Source organism: Oreochromis niloticus, linkage group LG7 (assembly GCF_001858045.2).
Source record: "Oreochromis niloticus isolate F11D_XX linkage group LG7, O_niloticus_UMD_NMBU, whole genome shotgun sequence".
Classification (NCBI taxonomy): Eukaryota; Metazoa; Chordata; class Actinopteri; order Cichliformes; family Cichlidae; genus Oreochromis; species Oreochromis niloticus.
Window position 1 is genome coordinate 40703682 of NC_031972.2, and position 19795 is coordinate 40723476.

At 39.1% G+C, this 19795-nt stretch overlaps 1 protein-coding gene across 2 annotated transcripts in view; it reads right to left on the reverse strand.

The window, feature by feature from the left end:
• The window catches only part of LOC100699937 (protein FAM19A5), a 37307-nt gene extending 24097 nt beyond the window's left edge, over positions 1-13210 (reverse strand). Inside the window, exon 1 of one of the 2 annotated variants that reach the window (XM_025909473.1) lies at positions 12384-13210. In XM_025909473.1, the coding sequence (XP_025765258.1) occupies positions 12384-12474 (91 nt within the window). In that variant the 5' untranslated portion in view covers positions 12475-13210. The remainder of the gene's footprint in view (positions 1-12383) is intronic. The other variant, XM_019345484.2, reaches the window with a different exon arrangement.
• Positions 13211-19795: the final 6585 nt, after the last annotated feature.

A 19795-nucleotide genomic window follows, 5' to 3' on the forward strand; every position in this document is an offset into this window, starting at 1 on the left:
ATCCTCAGAAAAAAAAAATTCCTTTATTACGATAACACAGTCTGTCAGTTTGTTATTTAAATAATTTTTCTCAGGAAAGGAAAAAATAGAGGGCAGTGGAATCGAATCACAGTAGAAGATTAAAGCCTTGGGATTTGAAGAGGTTGGGTGTATTTGGTTTCTGTGGTGACTGCAGCAGTGCCCCCTGCATGCTGATGAACTGTCATCAATAGGGCTATGGATGGACCATCGCCTCTCCAGAGAGGTCCTGACTCACAACAGCCAGGAGCTCAGAGAAGAGAAAACAAGAGGCCCCGTTCAGAGAGGGGTCAGCGGGGTCACAATATGAAAAACAGCAACGACAACAGAAAAGCAGCAGTGCTCACAGCAACAGCCACAACAACAAGGGGAGAAGTTCATTAAAGATGAGGCATTTTCAGAAGTGCACAGAGACCAAAGGCATTACTCCCTGGGCAGCTGGCCATTTCTGTCAACAGGAATGTCTGGAAAACACCTTTCTGGACACAAATTCTTCCAGCAGGACAAAAGAGAAAAACAGAGAAGGAGGTGTTTGTCCTGCCCTTTGAGGTTTTAACAGCTGGGAGGTTGGGAGGTCAGATATCCACGCCAGATGGAGATCTTTGAGGGACCTTCTGAAACGTGATAATTGATTTGTGTACTTCTTCATTTATACATTTTCTTTACGGTTCTTTTGTGATTTATTTATTTAATCCATACACTCATTATATTCATCGTGGACAGAATGGTAGCACAGTAGTTAGCACTGTTGCCTCAAAGCAAGGTCTTGAGTTTGATTCTACCATCTGGAGAGGGCCTCTGTGTGTGAGGTTTGCATGTTCTCCCTGTGTTTGCCTGGGTCCTCTCTGGGTCCTCTGGCTTCCTCCCAAAGAAATGCAGTTTGTGGGGTTAGGTTAATTGGTCATTCTAAATTGCCCATAGGTTTGAATGTGAGTACAATGGTTGTCTGTCTCTCTGTGTTAGCCCTGCATCAGGTTGGCGACCTATCAGGGATCGGCTCCAGCCCTCCCCCGCGACCCTGATAAGGATAAGCGGAAGAGAATAGATGGATGGATTACAATCATCAGATATACCCATGTTATCAAAAAGAAACACAAACATATTTCACAAATCACATGTACTAATTGTTTATTTAGTGGATGTACAGTTGATGAAGTGCTTTCAAATGTGAAAGTGATTTCTGTTGTCTTTGATCAGTCATACAGTTGATATGCAGATGATATTCAGTTGTACTTGTCATTTTGTATATTTGAATTTACATGATCTGCCCTTTAGATCTGATTAACTTGATGGCAGCCAATTATCACGCATTAAATATGCAAAAAACCAAAGGGTTTTTTGTGTGTGTGCCGCTAATAATTTCCTCTGAATGGTGACTGAGGATCTTAGATCCACCACATCTCAGCCACCTGGAATTAGTGTTCTTTCTGATCAGATGTTCAGTTTTTTGTTGGTTGTTTTTTACCATCCGGTTTTTATCAACTGCTGAAGAGTGGCCATTTTAAATGCACTGTGCCTCAGTCTGACGTGGACATAATTGTACATGCTTTTTTTCCCTCATCACAGCTCAGTTGTTATAAATGGCTATTCCTTTGCACCACCAAATCCCTGGATCAACTAAAAATGATCCCAAATGCTGCTGCAAGCCTTCTCACAAGGCCCTCTAAAAGGCCTTCTTTACATTCACCCTCTATAAATTAGTGATCAATTTAAGATTTTGGTGATCACTTTTCTGTAAGCGGTCTATGCAGTTTTAATGCAATTTTTTATTGCGTTTAAATAATTCGAGAGCAGCTTCACAGCCTCTCTCTGAGGCCACTCCGTCCTTCAGCTGCTTTTGTATTCATTCTGTCATTCTGTAGTTGGGGCTGTTTGAAATACTGGCTGCTGGGGTGAAAAGCCTGTCAGACTGAAACATGGCACAGTGTCAGAAGTGCTTGGGAGCTCAGAGGATCTGAAGCAGCATGCAGTGTTTGCTGTCAGCAACGCCTCGATGAAACATGAATAAATGCGCAGTGCTGTTGTTTCTATCAGCTCGGAGTCATTGCTGCTGTCCGTCACGGAAGTAATCACTCAGGAGGATTAATGTCTTTGTGACAAGGCATACTTTCTCCTCTTCAAAACACACAGGATCCTTTAAGTGCAGGAAAATGGCATTATCGAAACAATAGATGAAAACATTAAATGAGCAGCAAAAAAGTGTCAGTATGCAAACAAATTACCTCTCTAGTGTGGAGAAGCCTTGCTGTATTACTTCAACTTTGGACATTAGATTTATGTACACAAGCTAGTGGCTCCAGAGGAGCTTTGTTAGACAAAAAACAACAACAAAAAACCCAACATGATTTCTCCTAAACTCTTTTTATGGCAGGAGCTCACCCCTCAGTTAACATTTAAGTCACAAGTCCACTTGTTTTTGTTTTGTTTTGTTTTGTTTTTTACCAAATGTATGGTACATTACCAGAGTGCAAACGTACAGCATTACTCTGAAACTCACTTTTTAGTTGGGGTTAGTTAGTTTTAGTTTTAGTCACGGTCAGTGCTGCTTATTTATTACTCACAGCAGAAACTGAATCACATAAACTGTAATAACGGTAACACACAGCTCTGGAAGGTTCTAGGAACCATGCAGCATCATCAGGTAGGCATATGGAGATTCTAATTGCCCATAGGTGTGAGTGTGAATGGTTGTATGTCTCTGTCTGTGTAGCAACCAATTAGTGAGCTCACCTCTCGCCCTATTGTCACTCTCAAGAGTGAGTCACCACATACAATACTGCTGACATTAAGAGTGAAGCTGCAACAGTATATACTAATAAAATAGGAAATTAGAAAAAACACAGTGTGTCTCTAATACAAGCCTGCCTTTACATGAAGTCGTGACTTTCTGCTGGTTATTATTTGAGGACAGACACTAATCAAAAGATACGATGCTAAAATTGAGCTCTGTGCTGATGAAACACATACAAAGAAAACAGTTTCATAAAAGTGAGTCTAACAATAACATGATCTTTCCTAACACTAACACTGCACACAACTTTGTGCTGAGACTCTACACTTTTGATGAAGTTCAGGTGTGTACACAGGTGTACACACAAGTGTTCACACAGGTGTGCACACAGGTACTCACACACACACTATATTGGGCTGCTGTTGCCTCTAAAAATATCTTGTATTATTAGTACTGTCATTGTTATTTATGCACATGCTGGTTGTTGCCGTGGTTTCTCTGCTGGTCTTTTTCCTCAACAGGTGTTGAGACAAAAAAAACCTGTTTCTCAGTGTTTTTTCTCTTCTCCTCTATTTTTCTCTCCCTATCTTTCTCTTAACTTTCTCCCCCAACTTCACTTTCTTTCTTGTTTTTTCCTTTTCTGTTTCCTGGGTTGTAATAATCCAAAACAAAAACTCCTAATAAAGTTCTAATAAAATATGACCATCAAGTGGACCATTATAGTGAATGCCGCTATGCTCCACTTGTGAAAGTAAATCTGTTTGGCATTTTTTGGCCTTCAGACAACAATTCTGATTGCTACACTGGCGGACAGGCCAGAGGAAAAAATGAAGTTCATAATTACATATGACAGCCTGCATTAATAGCACTCTAGCTATCTGTCTGATGTGACCTCCTGCTTCTGTTAACCTCAAGGCAGCATGGAAGCTGATCACTGCCTTAGAGTTACCATGATAGTAGTTATGACACGTCTCCCTCTTTCTCCTCTCTGGATAAATCAGGTCTGTAAAATTTGTCAAATCACTGATTTACTTTCAGGTTCCAAAAGGCCAAAGATCAACCTCGGGAGATGACATTTCTCCATCCCTTTGTTTGCTCTCATACCTGATACAAATCAAAGATCATAAAATCACACCAAACCAGACAGGGCAGGATCTTAATTTAGCTTTGCTTCCAACAAATGACACTAATACAGTTAGAAAGTAAGAAAAGCTGCTGTCTAGACTGTCTAGACTTTCTTTCTAACCTCAGGAATTTTTTCCATCAACTTAATTCAGTATGTTTTCTTGGTCTCAGGGATTTCTCTGGTTTTTGAATTTGTTATTTTAATTTTGATATTATTCTAGTCATGTTAAACTTCAGGTCTGATTAAAAAAATCCTGCTCATTTAATTATCATTCTAATTATTAGTTTTGGTTGAATTTTGATTGTGATTTTGAATTTTAGTTCCTGTTTGTTAATTTCTCCATTGTAGTGGAAAAACTCTGCCCAAGTTGAAGTTTTACTTTAGAAGTGGACAAGAAAAATAACCTTTTTGTCAAGAAATTTCACTGTGAGAGGCACAGTTGTAGCTGAACTTAACAGGACTGAAGCTGACAGTAACTACAGAGGTGCAGGTGGCAGGTAACCCTTAACCTGAGTTTGGCCAAATAAAGATGTATGCTCCAAATTCAATGAACCCTAAAAACAATCTTTGTGTACCTCATTTCTAATCTGCATCATCCTTTGTTTTACAGCAGTACACTTTCTGTGCAGCCCACCTGCCTGTGGGTCCTTCCTCTGATCTCTGCTGTTTCTCTCTGCAGTGAAACTCTTGTATGATTTTTACTCCACTGTTTGGCCAGACGAATCGCTTTAAACTCGGCTGTAGCAGAACATAAGCTCAGGTTACAGAAAAATAATAACAGCTACAGGACATTGTTTTTTCCACTTGTGTTGCTGTTTCCTTACCAGTGGGAGCTGACACACAATCTGTTCATGGAGATGACAAAAGATAAACTGACACCCAGTGGATATGACCTTTTATTATCTACAGTCTTTTTTTCAATTTCCCTGCAAATTGAATTGTTTACCGTAAGAGGGAAGAAAGAAGAATAATGATGAGGGTGAAACTGATTTTGACGTGATAAAGCAGCTGTCTGCCGGCCTTCTGATGACAGTTAATGAGTCTATTATTGTGCACCAGGAAACGAATTCAGAATCCAGCAATGGGTGAGATGGAAGTCTCTGAAGCAGCTTGTTCTCAGACAGCAAACTAGCAAAACTATCAAAGAAGTCGAAAGTTGTACCGGTGTGTTAAACATGACGTAGAGCAACTTTTGAAGAGGAAGTATGTTTGTATATATATTTTTTTTGTATTTCCTAGATTTTGTGATTGCCTTCACTGCCCATATTAGTTTCACCTGTGTTCTATCACTCATTGAGCTCTCTGTGTGTTTACTGTGGCTTTTCCTGCAGATTGTATGTAAAAAAATGGATGTAGCCACTGTGGCATCAACTATCCATTAAGCCTATACAAGCTAATAAAGACTGCTAGCAAAATGCATTCATAAACTGTACAGAACAATGCACAGACAAAGAAATCTGCTTATGTGTTCAAGGTAACAGAAGGAATGTCTGTTATTATTGTTATTATTTCCAATTTTAATTAATGACACATTTAATTGATTACCTCTATTAAGTAGACCATTTAAGTATATTATTAAAGTGCAACGTTAAATATCGGGAAAACTTTGATTTATAAATATGAAATGTAAAAAGATAAATTGAAATGCATAACTGAAATAATTACATAATTAAAATACAAAAAATAATATTATATAATATTATTATTATATTATTATATAATATTCAGCATTATATTATTATTAAATATTATTATTTGCTTTTTTAATATAGAAGCCCATTGATAGTGACATTGTCTGCTGTAACAACAATCACAGAGAGCATGTTAGCATATGTTGCACACATGTGAGATACAACGAGCCAGCTGCAGAGAAGCTATATGACCTGCAAGAACATGACAGAGTGTTGCATGTGCAAAACAACGATGTACCACACAGTGTTGGTGACAGGGGATTTCTAAAAATCACCCCGCAGTTCTTCAGCTAAGACACCTGAGTTAGAAAACACAAACACTGCAGCTGTCTTTCACTCGCGAGGGCAGTCATGGACGCACGACCTGCGTCTCATCACTGTCTGCGTGCTTTATTTATACTTTTCTTGTGTCTGTGTGTGTGTGTGTGTGTGTGTGTGTGTACAAAGATAACAGAGTTATTCTAAGAACTCAGAACTGAGGTTCCTCTTTTCTAAGTCTGCATGTTCTTACAGAAAGAGGAAGCTGTTAGTTGTTTATCACACAAGAATCCATGTCAAAAGTCACGTAGACATTTGCTTAGTGATAAATAAAAGAATACATTTCATGTAGTTGATCACATATACACAATTTTCTTTTAACAGTTGGCATCGTGGACATTGGTATTTCAGAAATAAACCTCTCGTTTTGGTTGAGTGATGAGACTTAAACCATCCACCCTTCAAAAGAAGCTGGTATCATCAGTCACATTCAGTGTTACCAGCTACCAAATATGACTTTTTTTCTACTGATTTTAATTGTATATTACCCTTTCTTAAATCCCAGAGTCCAACTCCTCTATTTTCCACAGGAATATATAGTTTAACTTTTTTAAAAGTAACGTTTTCAGTTGAGCACTTGAGCTCGTGTTTTCCGCTGAAGAAACTTTTATTTTGGAAATCAAAGTTTGTCAGTGTTTGTGCACGGCAACAGATCCTATCTTGTCTAGCTGAGCCAAGGGGGTTTGGGCTTTTTTTTGTCACACTTCCACGCTTACCGCTGAATCACTCGCTGATGTTCCTCCTCCAGACCCATTTATTCAAATCCAATTACACTCTCTGGAGCTTTTCGCTTTCTTAATTTTTGTTTGTGTGTTTTTTTTTTCCTCAGCTGATGATTCCCCCTTTCATTCAGTTGCTGTGTTCATAATTCCCATGAATATACGCTCAACTTAATGGAGCGTTGAAAATTAATTTGGGCTCCGAAGGTTCCTTAGTTAAGCTTTCAACACTGCAGGCACAACAGCGTGTCTGCTGCATAACAGGTTTGTTTCCAGGATCCAAACGAGCTTTATGAGCAGGCAGATAAAAGGAAGCAAAAACAAAGTAAACAGAGAGCATAAGGAAATTAAACTTGATCTGCAGTTTGTCTTCATTAAAGTGTTTCACACTGTGATGATCAATGAAGAAGAGACAACCAAAACAACGTTCTACAACTGATCTTTTATATTGGGCTTTTTTACCTTGTGTTTTGATGTCATGTAAACTGGCAGACCCTTTTACAAAAAAGACTCTCTGCAGAATCATTGCAAACGTGCAGCTGCTCAGTTGACTCTGTTTGAGCTATGACTGATGAATTTCAATGAGCAGCTGCTGGACTTTATGATTTTCCTCTTTTCGCAGCAGCACTGATTATCTGAAACATCTGCATATGATGAAGAAACTCAGAAGCAGCTGCTGAATAAAAACAAAAAAGCGAGTTTCTGCTTCACGGAGAGCAGAAGGGATTTTGTTGTTTTTTTGTCATACACCAGAGACTGAGGAGAGCTTTAAATGTGCCAGTGTTATGTTGCATCTGGCTGCCTCAGAAGTGCCACATTCTACCTGAAATAAAAACAGTCACATCTATGAAACACGACTAATTCCAGGTATCACCCACAGTGCGAATGAAGTCTGGTATCAGATCAGAAATGTCAAAAATCACTTTCACAAAGAGCCAGAGTGGAATTGTCAAATCAAGGACAGTTTCTTTTCTCATATAGAATTTGAGGCCTGTACTATGAATCGAGCTCAACATACCGAGGCCAGCTTTCTGTTAAGTGAACATCAGCGATCACATGACTCTGGCTCAGTGTGGGGGGTGAGGGGTTGCATATAGAAATATATAATCAATACATCACACAGAAGGGGAAATAGACTTTAGACTCTATTAAAAAATGTAAACCTTCCAACTCTCAGGGTTCTTCCAGAAATAGAGGCACAGGTTTCTAGAGAACTGATCAGCTGATTTCTAATCTGGAACAGGTTTGCAGCAGGTTAAGGTTACCATGGCAATGGACCCCTGTAAAAAGAAATACTGAAAACACAGGGTTAAGCTTGAACTTAACTTGATAAGGAAAAATCCTGCTTCATAGTAGTGTACTCAGGTCTGCCTAAATCCCTGAACCACACACAACTAAAAGAAAAACCTTTAATCAAAACAAGCTAACTTCACCCTTAAATTTTGAAATCTTATGTGGTTTTTACATACCACACAGACTAGACTTCTGGTGTGAAATTAGTTCCAAGAAAACATGAAAACCTTGGTAAACTTTTCCCCTTCTCAAAAATAAAGTCTCTTTGCATTTCTTTCCCCTCTTCAAGTTTTTGTCTTTACTGGTGTGTGAATTCAAAACAAAAGCCAAATCTCTTACAGTCACAGGCCTCTCATTACACTCAATAAAACAGTGCTCAGTTTCCCTCCTCTCTTGGGAAATTTGCCATGTAACAGTCATCCCACAAACCATAAGGCCTCCTCAGCACACACTCAGATGTACACGACAGTGTTAATTTCCTCACTCACACCATAAAGACTGTGTGCTCAGCTATAACTGCCCAGCACACCAAACTGCACACAAATCATAACTGAACTCTTCTTTATTAAGCTGGCTGTAACCTCTCTGTCTGTGTGCAAGAGAGCCTCAAGGTCCCAGCAGGCTACTGCATAACAAGAGAGTGGTGGGATTAGTAAATGTACAACACCTGTGCCGATCAGCCCTCCCTCAGACTGCTCCCTGAGCAAAAACCACAACCTGCCACTATAATCTGCTGTTTTTTGTAGCTTAGAGTTGGAGGCATGTCTGTTTTAATCTGGCATGTCCGTGGGGTGGGCATCATTTTGCAGAGAACAGTTAGCAACAGTAGTTATCTCAACGCACTTTGTGATAGAAAAACAATATTAAACAAAGACAAGATTAAATTAACAATCTCCTATGAACAGGCACTTGGTGATGGTGGTAAGAAAGAACTCCCTTTTAAGAGGAAGAGAACACCAGAGGATTGCATAGAGTAAACACAATAACAAACAGGACAAAACACAAATTATAAGCAAGAGTAGATCAAATTTAATGGTGTGCAATAGTAGCACAAAAGGGGGAAGTGGAAAGTCGCCCAGTAACTTGAGCCGACAATAATAACAAGAAAAGCTGTGAGCCTAATCCCGGCACTATCCCCGCCAATGACAAAATATTCCAGCAACAGCTCAAAACAACACTCTGGAAGGGAAAGTCATAAAAGTAGAAAGAGTGTGTGTCCAGGATAAGGGCCTTGAGCTCAAAGTGAGCATGAAATGCTATATGTACTATCCATAATTAAAAAACATAAATGTATTACAGTTTTCACACTGTATGGTCTAAAAAGCTGTGGGTTCAGTTTTGTTTTGTCCTGGCTATAGCAATTAAAAAAAACAAGGAAAGACTGTAAGCTTTCACTCCTTGCCTCGAAAATGGCAAGTTTGAAAGTGGCACAGCTAGCCAGGTTCTTCAACACTGGCTAGCTGTGCTGGAAAATTGACCTGAAGGATGTTAAGACCTGCAGTAACTGAAGATGAGGCCCTAAGAAAAGTCATTAGGCCTACCCAGACACTTACTAATGCTACCCTCACTTTTTCAGTTCTCTTCAAAAGTAAAAAAAAAAAAAAAAAAAAAAAAAGGTTCACTTCAATAACTGCAGATTTTATGTGCAGTATTGACCATTGAGAGGACTGAAAATGTTCTCACTGTATTCTTGGCTGACACAAATTGCTATAATATCAATTCCAGTTTTTCAATATTACAGCTGATGATGTTGTCGAGTGCTAGCACGGCTGATCAAAACACTGATTATAATACATCCAGATGTTTTGCTCTGTTTTTCTGCAGGTGAACACGATGCAGCATGACTGTTAGTATGTTAGAGTATAAACTTTCTTCTCCAGATTTTCCTCTGCAGACGCTGCTGGTGAAGACTTTTGCAATCATATTTATGGAAAGCCTACAACAACATGGAGGCTGCACTAGGCTGTAGCAAAGACACTGTGCTGGCACAAACTGTAGTAAAGATGCATTTTTTTAGGCTACATCGACAAAATGTTTGCTCATCGGCTGACCTGTTCACTAGATCTGGCTCCTTGGAACTTTGTCCACTTTTCCAAAATTTAAATTGCTGAACTTACTGGACAAGATCCAGCTTACACCACAGAGGCAAAATACATTGTTTAATTTTTACTGGCCCTTGCTGATCACAACTTATTAACTCATTTTCACTTTTCATTGGAAATGTTTGAGCTTATTAATGTCACTGCTCTCTTGGTATCCCAATGAGGGGCACATTCAACACCGCAGAACCCTCTGATGAGGTGCTTTTTGCAAACTAGTACTGACAACCACAAAATTCTCACAGAAAAATCAGTGCTGCTAGAGATGGAAGCAGAACAGGTTTGATTTTTTTTGTTCTCTTTAAAGTAAAAGCTGTGGGGTTTTTCCCCTTGGATCACTGAGCAATTTTACATCAGTGTTTTTAGTGAATGCAAAGCACGAGTGGGACTCCAACACTGAGCTGCAATATTGTGTGTGTGGTGCTTCAGGGACAAGGCTTTGTAAAAGTGCACTGCACTTCCTACTTTTCTTTACTGTCCACCACAGAACAAACCTGAATACTGACATTTTCACACTGTTGTTGACATTTCAGCCAGATGAGTCCGGAAGAAAGTTACAATTTTTGAACCACACTATCTAATGTGCTAGTGTTTACATACTCAAAAAGAAGTTCTCTACCACTGTAGTAATGCTTGTTTTGGCAAGAATCACTCAGCTAAAGATGTAAATAATGCAATGAGAGAAAGAGAAATAGATAGATATATAGAAATATAAAATTTTATATATAGATCTTCTTACTATAAGGATCATCCCTATTTCTTCCTTAATGTGTCGGCCAATCTCCACAAAACCTTTTGTGAATATTGTCACACATACAGCAATTATTCAAATCTATCCATTTTTTAAATAAAAGATTTATTATAATATTACACTTGTATAAATCATCCCCCTGCAAATGCGATGTTATGTTCTCTGTTTGTAATTTTTTCCACAGGTCACATTCAACAGACATCACCTGCACGTAATGTCATGATATCCGTGACAGAATTTTGCTCTTGTCGCCACTACATATGGAATAAAGAAAGAGCGCTGTAATTTTGAGTAATAATAACTAAAGTAACTTAACCTTTTAACTCTTTAATGTCTCTTTTTACATAAGACATTGTATGTTGAGTTCGGCTTTTGAACCAGCTGCTTAAAGTCCTCCTTTACTACCATGTAACTGCGTTACTAATTCCCATAGGTGGGGAAACAAGATCAAATGCTTCAAGTAAACTAAAAAAATACATAGATGATGGTAAATATGATGGTTAGAGGTTAAATGCAGTCACAGAGCAGATGAATACAAGATGAAGTTAACAGGAGAAAGACTGACAGCACACAGTGAAACAGAGTAGGAGGTTACTGAGTCCTCCGGAAGAACAAATTAACTCTACCCTCATTGTGTGAGTAGCACTCCCTTCAAAAATCATTAATAACTTCATTCTTTTCATTGCAAATAATACAAAGTATCAGAAAAACATTTGTTTTCCCGATTGTTGTCTTCTAGAGTTCCAAAGAGACTTTTCTAGCTCCTGCTTGAATCTAATCAGATTTTAATTTCTATTCATAATTGTAATAAAAGTGTAATGCCCCTGCATTGAGAGCGTGGAGCTTTGCACAAGCCTAAATCCTGTGTACCGGTCGGGCCACATTATGTCATATTTTCTTAACACAGCAGAGATCAACATACAAACATCAAAACTACTTTTTAACAAGGATTAAAAATAGTCCAAAACATTAGTAAAATAAACACTTTGTATGATTGTGTCTGTTACTGATAAAATCTGCGCATCAGTCTAGAAACGAAACACTGCAATAGTAGAGCGACCAGATCCCAACAAAATAAATAAATAAAAGTAAGTTTAATAACTTGCCATGACATTCATTAGATTTCCTTGCGCGGTCTGTGTACAGAACCGTACAGTCTGTGTGTGTGTGGCACGATGGACAAACAGGTAGAGTGTTTCATCTCTCTGAGGTTGTTTCTGATTGCTTCGGTTTCCTACAGCGAAAAACATCGAAGCTCTGCTGGAGCTCAGACTGCTTCCTCAGCGCCTTATCCCGCCCGGACGTCCGGACCAGGGTCCGTGTTTCTGCTGCTGTTGCTTCATTTGTTTTCCATCTCTGGCCTTAAATCACCATATCATCATCATACCGTCACCATATCACTGCTGCACAAGCGCTACACAGACGGCTAAAACCGCGGGACTGTACGCACTCATGCACAAGGTGTTCTATCCCTGTCAGTGTCTGCGGGTACTGAAACCACAGAGACAGAAACCTTTCAATATATTTTTTTCCGTATTGTGTCTGACCTGTTGAGGCACTCTGGCTCCTAAGTTTGACCACAAACAGACACAGGCACATATGTATGTAACTATGTAACCAGAAAACAGAAACACTACCTTCTCTCAGGATTTGGCTGTGGAGGAGCAATAGGAGCAGGAAGCAGACCGCGGCGGCAGTCAAAGCCCAGGCCGGCCGAAGGAACTGCATGAGGTGAAGAATGTGTGGGCAAAAAAACTCCAAACTGTCCTCAGGCTAGTGCCTCCTCACGACGCCACATACATTCCTATTCGACCCAGAGGAGGACGGAGAGAGGAGACAGCTCTCATCTTCCGCGTATGTAGTCACAAACAGGCCTGAAGTGACAGATCCTCAGTGGAGGAGATCTGGGGCAGCAAAGATGATCTTCTTTTCCTCTTGGACACGAGAAATCACAGGGTCCTCACAGAGCTCCCCGGCGGTCCCCGCGGGCAGCAGCAGCTTTTGATGCGGGAAGTCCTCCGCTGCAGAGTCAACAATCCAATAAGCTTCAAACTAGAAGTTTTCCAGCTTTAACCTGCAACTTACGACTCGGAGTCCTTTGGATCCATTCATCCACTCGTCCGCGTAAAATCCGCCAAAGATTAAACAACCGACACCGAATCCAAACGGAAGCGCCTCGGGAGGCATACTTTACGCTTCTCCGCGGGGTTTGTGATCCTGGTTGGTGCCTCGGTGCTTGCCTGGCGATAAGTGATGAGCATGGAAAAGGATGAAGAGCAGGTACTGTGTGCAGGTCTGAGTATTAACACCCCCCCCCCCACACACACACACGCACACACACGCGCGCGCACACACACATTCTCTCTCTCTCACTCTCTCAGTCAAATACGAGCTGACGTCACACCAGTTACAAAGACCCATGTGTCGGAGAAAAAGCATGCACAGTATTTAAGACAACCAGACTGAGTGCGGTGAGTGAGTCTACTTCATGATGGACAGGAACGGAATCAGAGCGTCCCTGACCTCCGGGGAAGAACCTGACGTTTGTGTGGGGTGGGATTAAAATCAATTTATCGGTCTACAAATTCAGATTCATCAATAAAAAGTCTCATCACTTGTAAAAGATTATTTTAAATTATTACTATTATTCCATTATTGGTATTTATTAACAATCTCTTTTATTACCAAGATAAACCAGTTTCCACAGGACCCAAACACAACCTGGCAACTGAAAGCGTCCTCTTAGGGCTTCAACTTGTTATAATGATGGATTCATTTGATAATAAACAGAACATTTTTTATTCATCATCTATTTTAATTTTTTGATTTTCATTGAAATAAAAAATCTCACGTGTTCAGGGAAATTAAGAGGAATCTCCATTTCAAGCAAAACTATTTGCAAGCCTAGTTAACATTGGCATGTTAGTATTTTTTAAATTGCAGAACAAAAGTACGTTTACAGTACCGTTCTTATTTTGTTTTATATATATATATATCTATATTTACGACAGTAAACATGTGAAAAATAGCAGAAATGTCAGAAATATGTTTTCGTGTATTTATTTATTCATTATACATTCATTTAGAGCAGGGGTGGGATATTATATTTCCCAGGGGCCACATGAGAAACTGGTAATGCTGTGTGGGGGACTGTCTCAATATAAAGGCTTCTCATGTGAATCGTTTTGGTAAACATTATACTTGGAATGTTCTGCGAGGGTTCCGCGAGCCCTCAGTTCCACCGCTCCGGTTAACGGTCCTCGGCAGTGGCTCCAGCCGGAGCTGTCGCTGCGATGTGCACCGGTACCACAAGCTCGAGCTGTTACACTGCTATGTTAAAAGTATACAGTGTCACACAACTCGTGGTATTTTTTCAAGGCGTTTTCAGCAGCTGATCAATTTATTTTTCATCTTATTTATTCACTTTTATTGCGACAACAACCGACAACCTGTCACTGGCAACACTTCCAGCTCCTCCCGGCCGATCTGCTCCAGTAAGGAGGAATCACGCTCCTAACTCTGAATCACTGTCCATACCGCTGCTTCTAATTATTAATGACCTCACAAATATTAGCATCTATCAGCAATCATGATACAAGAAAATGCTTTAAACAGATCTAAAAGGTAATCAGTTAAATACAAATATAAAAATAGCATATGTAGGTTTAAGTAGGGTTTCCCAGGTACCAGCTGTCAGATACACTGCAACAACATCCTAGATAAAATCAAAACTAGTTTTATTTAAAACCAGATTACAATAAAGAATGTCAGTTTTTTTCTTCTGCTCATTAAAGTCACTGGTTGCAAGAGAGTTTTTTTCTGTTTAGTCAATCATCAAATTCACAAACCCTTATAATAGATCTGATTTACACAAACCCTCTTTGAGGATTGTCCCAGGAGGTGTGTTTGGCATTAAAGTCTGCCAAATGAAAAAAGCGCTGCTGACTATGGAGACCTCTTAGGGCAGGGCAGTAGTCAAAAGCAGTCTGTAGACATGTAGACATGTATCCCAGCTTTATTGAACTAAAGACAAACTTTGAATAACTAGAAGTCCAGTATTTCAGTCATTACTGTACAAGAAATGAATGTCTTTGTGATTAGGTGGCTCTTTGAGATCCTCTCCAAACAGTGATGTACCTAAGAGTCACAGACAGGTAGGTGGGATATACAGATAGACCTTTTTTTCTCGGCAGACACTTGACATCACACTAGGAAAAATGTATGAGGTCCTGCCTTTGAGGATCAGAGTCAGTTTTAGCCTGCTGTGTTCGGATGGACAGCTACAAATAACAAGTATAGCCTAAAAGAAGACAAAAAAATATCTTTTTATATTTGAATTATTCAACTAACTCGATGCATCATTGCACCCCTGATCATGTTGTGTCATATGATCTAATAATGTTGCTACTGATCAATTACATTTTAAAACTTGCTAAAAAGGCCTTAACAGTCGAAGGAAGTTCATTTTTCTCTTTTTAAGGAGAGGTCAGTACTACATCATGGTTTTATTAAGTGATTAGTTTCAGTTAAATGACAGGAAACAGAAAAAAAAAACAGCAAATTATTAAATCAAACATCTGTAATAAACACATATACTTTTTCATATACCTATATAGACAAGACAGGAAATCTAGACTACAAACCTATTACAGTAAATACTTGGTGAAAGCTATAATGGGAAACAGTGCAGACAACCAAATTTCGTTGATTTAGCTGAGCTCATGAATCACAAAACTGACTTCATAACTGAGGAAAAAAGAAGAAAAAGAAACAAATATGAATGTTTGTGAACGAATGATTCTATTCCACCGAGTAAAGCCTGAAGTTATCTGGGGGGAGTTATTTATCAAATCATTTTTCTTATATTGAACAGCAATATTTTTTTTCCAAACGTCTCCTGATAAATATCATGCAGCAACATTTCTCCTTTGTGTTCAGTATTTAGAGATGAATGAGGACTAATAAAACTGTTGGTTGATGATGGAAACATTTGAAGACAGTAACAGCAGTGCATCAGTTTTTCAACCTCTCTGAATGAATCCATCCAGCTGATTGATTGCTCAGCTTCAGAGGCTCCAGGTTACTTTCAAAGACTCTTATCAAAGCTCTCAGCATCCTGTCAGACAGACTCCATCAGAGCTGCCCTACTGCTCTGATGGAGATCTGTCTTCATCAGGTCACGCTCTCTGGATTTCTGCCGGCAGTGATTATTGCTGATGTTTTCCTGCCATCGATTAGCTTTCCACAGAACTGTCAGTCAGAGGTGTTGTATGAGATGAATCTACAGAGAGAGAGACATCAACAAGAATGCTGCCAAGACTTATCTGGTGTGTGTAACAGCACAGGAAATGAAAAGTGTCTGACAGGAAAGGAACTGAGGAGATGAGGTCAATCAAATCAAACAGAGGTCTAAATTCAACCTGTGCGCAAAGGTTCTGTCTACTCACCAGAGAACCTAGAAGCTGCAGAATTAAGTTTTCATTTGACTGAAGGAAACAAATCTGGTGTGGATTTTCCAAAAAGACCATTTTTTGACTGCATTCTCAGATTGATCTTCAGAAAAGAAGTCATTACTGCAACTGTGTAGAGAACAGCATTGACTGATCCTGAAAGTATGTACCAGTGCAGTACATTATCACACATGGGCGAGATACAGCACTATAGGGCCAGAACTCAGCCATTGAAATCTGGTCCTAATGTACTAAAATTAAAATTAAGCAACCCACCACCCTCACAAAAAAGGATTAAAAAAGGCTATAGTTCAGGTACATGGAGTAAAGGATGCACACTCACAAAGATATTAATACATCATACTACATGTACTATAGGACAGTAAATAGCAGTATTAATATCACGTGTCTCTCCAATGACCATCCTATGGAAGGGTTTAAACTTCAGTTCTCCACCTGCCTCATGTTTTGGTAAAGCAGCCCTCCATATCACAACACTTTAGCACAGAATAAGAGCTTCGTTACCAGCTGGAGCTCAAGCAAAAGACAGGGAGGGCGCGACAGAAGCCAATCTACAAAGAATAATTTAATACAATGAGAAGTTAAAACCGATATCCACAAAGCAGGGATGATGAGCAAAAGTGTCCACAGGCAAAAAAAAATAGAGATAACAGCAAGGCAGCAGAACATGAGTCTAAAACAGATGAGCTAAATGTAAAACTGAAATTGTACTCTGGGTAATAATTAGTAATGAGCCAAGGATCCTCTTTCCTGGTGACAAAGAATGCCATGGTTCATTGCTCCAGTTCTCCAGTCTGATTTTCCAGAATGTGCTGGTAAGAGAAGGAAAAAAGGGGGAAAATGCAACTAGTAGAAGACAAATAATATAGACCTACAAGTCCAAACAGCCCAAGACTGTTTTCAAATCTCCATTATTCAGTCCAGTGTTGGGAATAAATAATTTTTCAGTGCTAATTTCACTAACCCAAAACCAAAATTTTCAAAAACATAGTACCAGCTAATCAAAGTTTGGTATGGACCAAACAGCCACACAAGCTCGTTTCAAGGTGGGCGTGTCAGTCTGGTTCAAAATAAATCCACAACCCAGAAATGAATCCACAAGCTGTCTCTGTTTGCAGCAGCTATCTAAAAACTTTGAATTAATATACAAAGTCCATGTTGAGAGGCTATGTTAATGTTTTGTATTCTTATGAGGGTAAAAAGATACATGAACATACCACTGACAGTTCGAAAAAGTAAATATATCTATGGAGTATCACTGCTGCTCTGTTCTTCTTGCTCCTAATTTCCTGTGGCTTACAGCTGCTTATAACTTAAGGCTGGGTTTTAATAGTTCATCTTCACAGACTCAACAAGATGTAGTGAGATTATTTCTCAGTGCATGTAAAGCTGTGCAGCACCTCAGGAGGTGGCAGTGCCTATATAAATGATAAACAAAGCCTGCTAACCCCATAGCGGTAAAATTTAAACTATTAACAGGCAAATGTGGGGTTGCCTGTTAATAGTTAATGTTAATGGGGATGACACTCATCAGTGTCAAGGTGCCTCCAAGCAAACAGGGCTCACTCATAAACGTTCAGTGGATTTATTTACAAGGTGATGTGCAACAACAATCCAAACAATTTCCACAGTGTTGATTATCCCAATCCCCAACTGGCAGTATCTCTCCACTTTTTCACTAGTTTTGGAGTCCTGCAATTGAGTCCTGCACCAAACAAATTGTGACAATACCTGTGTTTTACTTTGGTTGACTTTGGTTGCTGCAGCAGAAAAAAGATGAAGAGAAAATTTCATCACACAAATCAGTGGTGCAGATTTACACTTTACCTGAAACAGAGCGAAAGTGCTCTTTAAATAGCTTAATGAATATTAAGCATGTAAAGGAAGACTTGTACATGTGTGTTGGTGTATGTGTGTTAGGAACATAGAAAGGACTACAAAGGGGTGAATGAGGTACCAGGATTCAATGGTACTCCAAAAGTCAGAAATGTGATGTCCACCTCAAATTTACCAGGAACTGCTTCCTGAAGTTCCATACAGAAAGCTCACTTCTGTACACTCGCTGCATCATTCTCCTCTACACTTAACCGTTTATCAGCCCTTAAAGGACAGTGGTCACTTCCTACCCATGTCTTTTTTTAAGTACCCGCCATAACAAACACAAACCAATGGATGTAAGACTAGTGTGAATTGTTGCTTTTTCACCTGCTATAATATTTACCCTTCATTGCAATTACCCAGTAATGTGCTTTGTGCATTGAAGTCCCCAACCCAAATTACATTTCATTCAAAATATACACCAAGTTCCTCTTCTGATTTTGTTCTCACCCTTTCTGCCCTCTCTCTCTCTGGTCCCTCCCTCACTGCTCCCATTGGTCACGTGTTGCCTACCAGTGTTCCAGCATTCATGTTGTGAATTATCTCAACATTCTTCATCTCTGTGCACACTTCCACACTTGGAGCACCTCTGCATTAATTTGCACGCCACAATTTGAGCATGTGTTTTACTAGTTTCTTCTATAGCAAAATAAAAACTATCATGGCTGAAAAAAACCCTGTTTTTATTAATTTTTAAAATGTCACTGAACACTGCTTTTATCACAGTAACAGTAGCACCTGAGTAGCCAGGGGTGAGGGTAGAAACTTAGATACACCAATAATGAAACAATAATAATGATAGAAATTGATTCACATTTTATCTGGCAATGTTCAAAGCAATAACAGGAACAGAAAACCGTTCAAGAATAATTCACATCAATTAGACAACTGGACTTAAGTAAAGTCTCACTTTAACCATCTGCCTTCATTTTATGGAGTAATTCATGCTTTGGTGTTGACTTAAGTATGAAAACAGGAAAGGGGTCAGTCGGAGCTGCATATATGTGTCAAGGCATTTGTAATTTACAAACAAATTTAGACCTCCGAACATGTGCCTGAACAATTTATTGTAGGTCTGGTTGTTTTTCAATATTTAAAAACAAACCTTTCACCTTATGAATGCTACAGCCCAACTGTAACTATAATTTTGAAATGTGGATGAAAATGGGTAAAGGGGTTGATCTCTGAAAATCCATTTTTTACATTGACATTTTATCATTAAATATCATTAAAATCTGTTCTGACTGTACTACTATTATTAATAACAATCCAAAAATGCTCAGAATTACATAAATAAAAATAAAAACTGCATGAAAAGAAAAGAAAATACTGAAGGAAAACCTTCTAGGCTTTAACCTTTAAATTCAAACATATTCAAATAGTCCTTATCTTTAAAAAAAAAAAAAAAAAAACATTAAAAAGTATTTCTGGTTCTGGTGGATGCCAACCAAGTCCAATTTGCTATTTTCAGCTGAATAGTCTGAATGTTTTTATTGCAATGAATTTGTCATCGCAGGCCAACAGATCAATTGCTCCTTGCCCTCCACCTTTTACTACATGGTCTTTTTTCACTGAGTGGCTAATCTTAAAAGAGCTTCAGATACCAGAAGCTGCCTGGACATGTCTGAGAAGATGAACTTGAACAGGAAATCAGCTTACTTAAGTAAGATTTTTAACTTTCACAAACCTGTCCTCAGAAC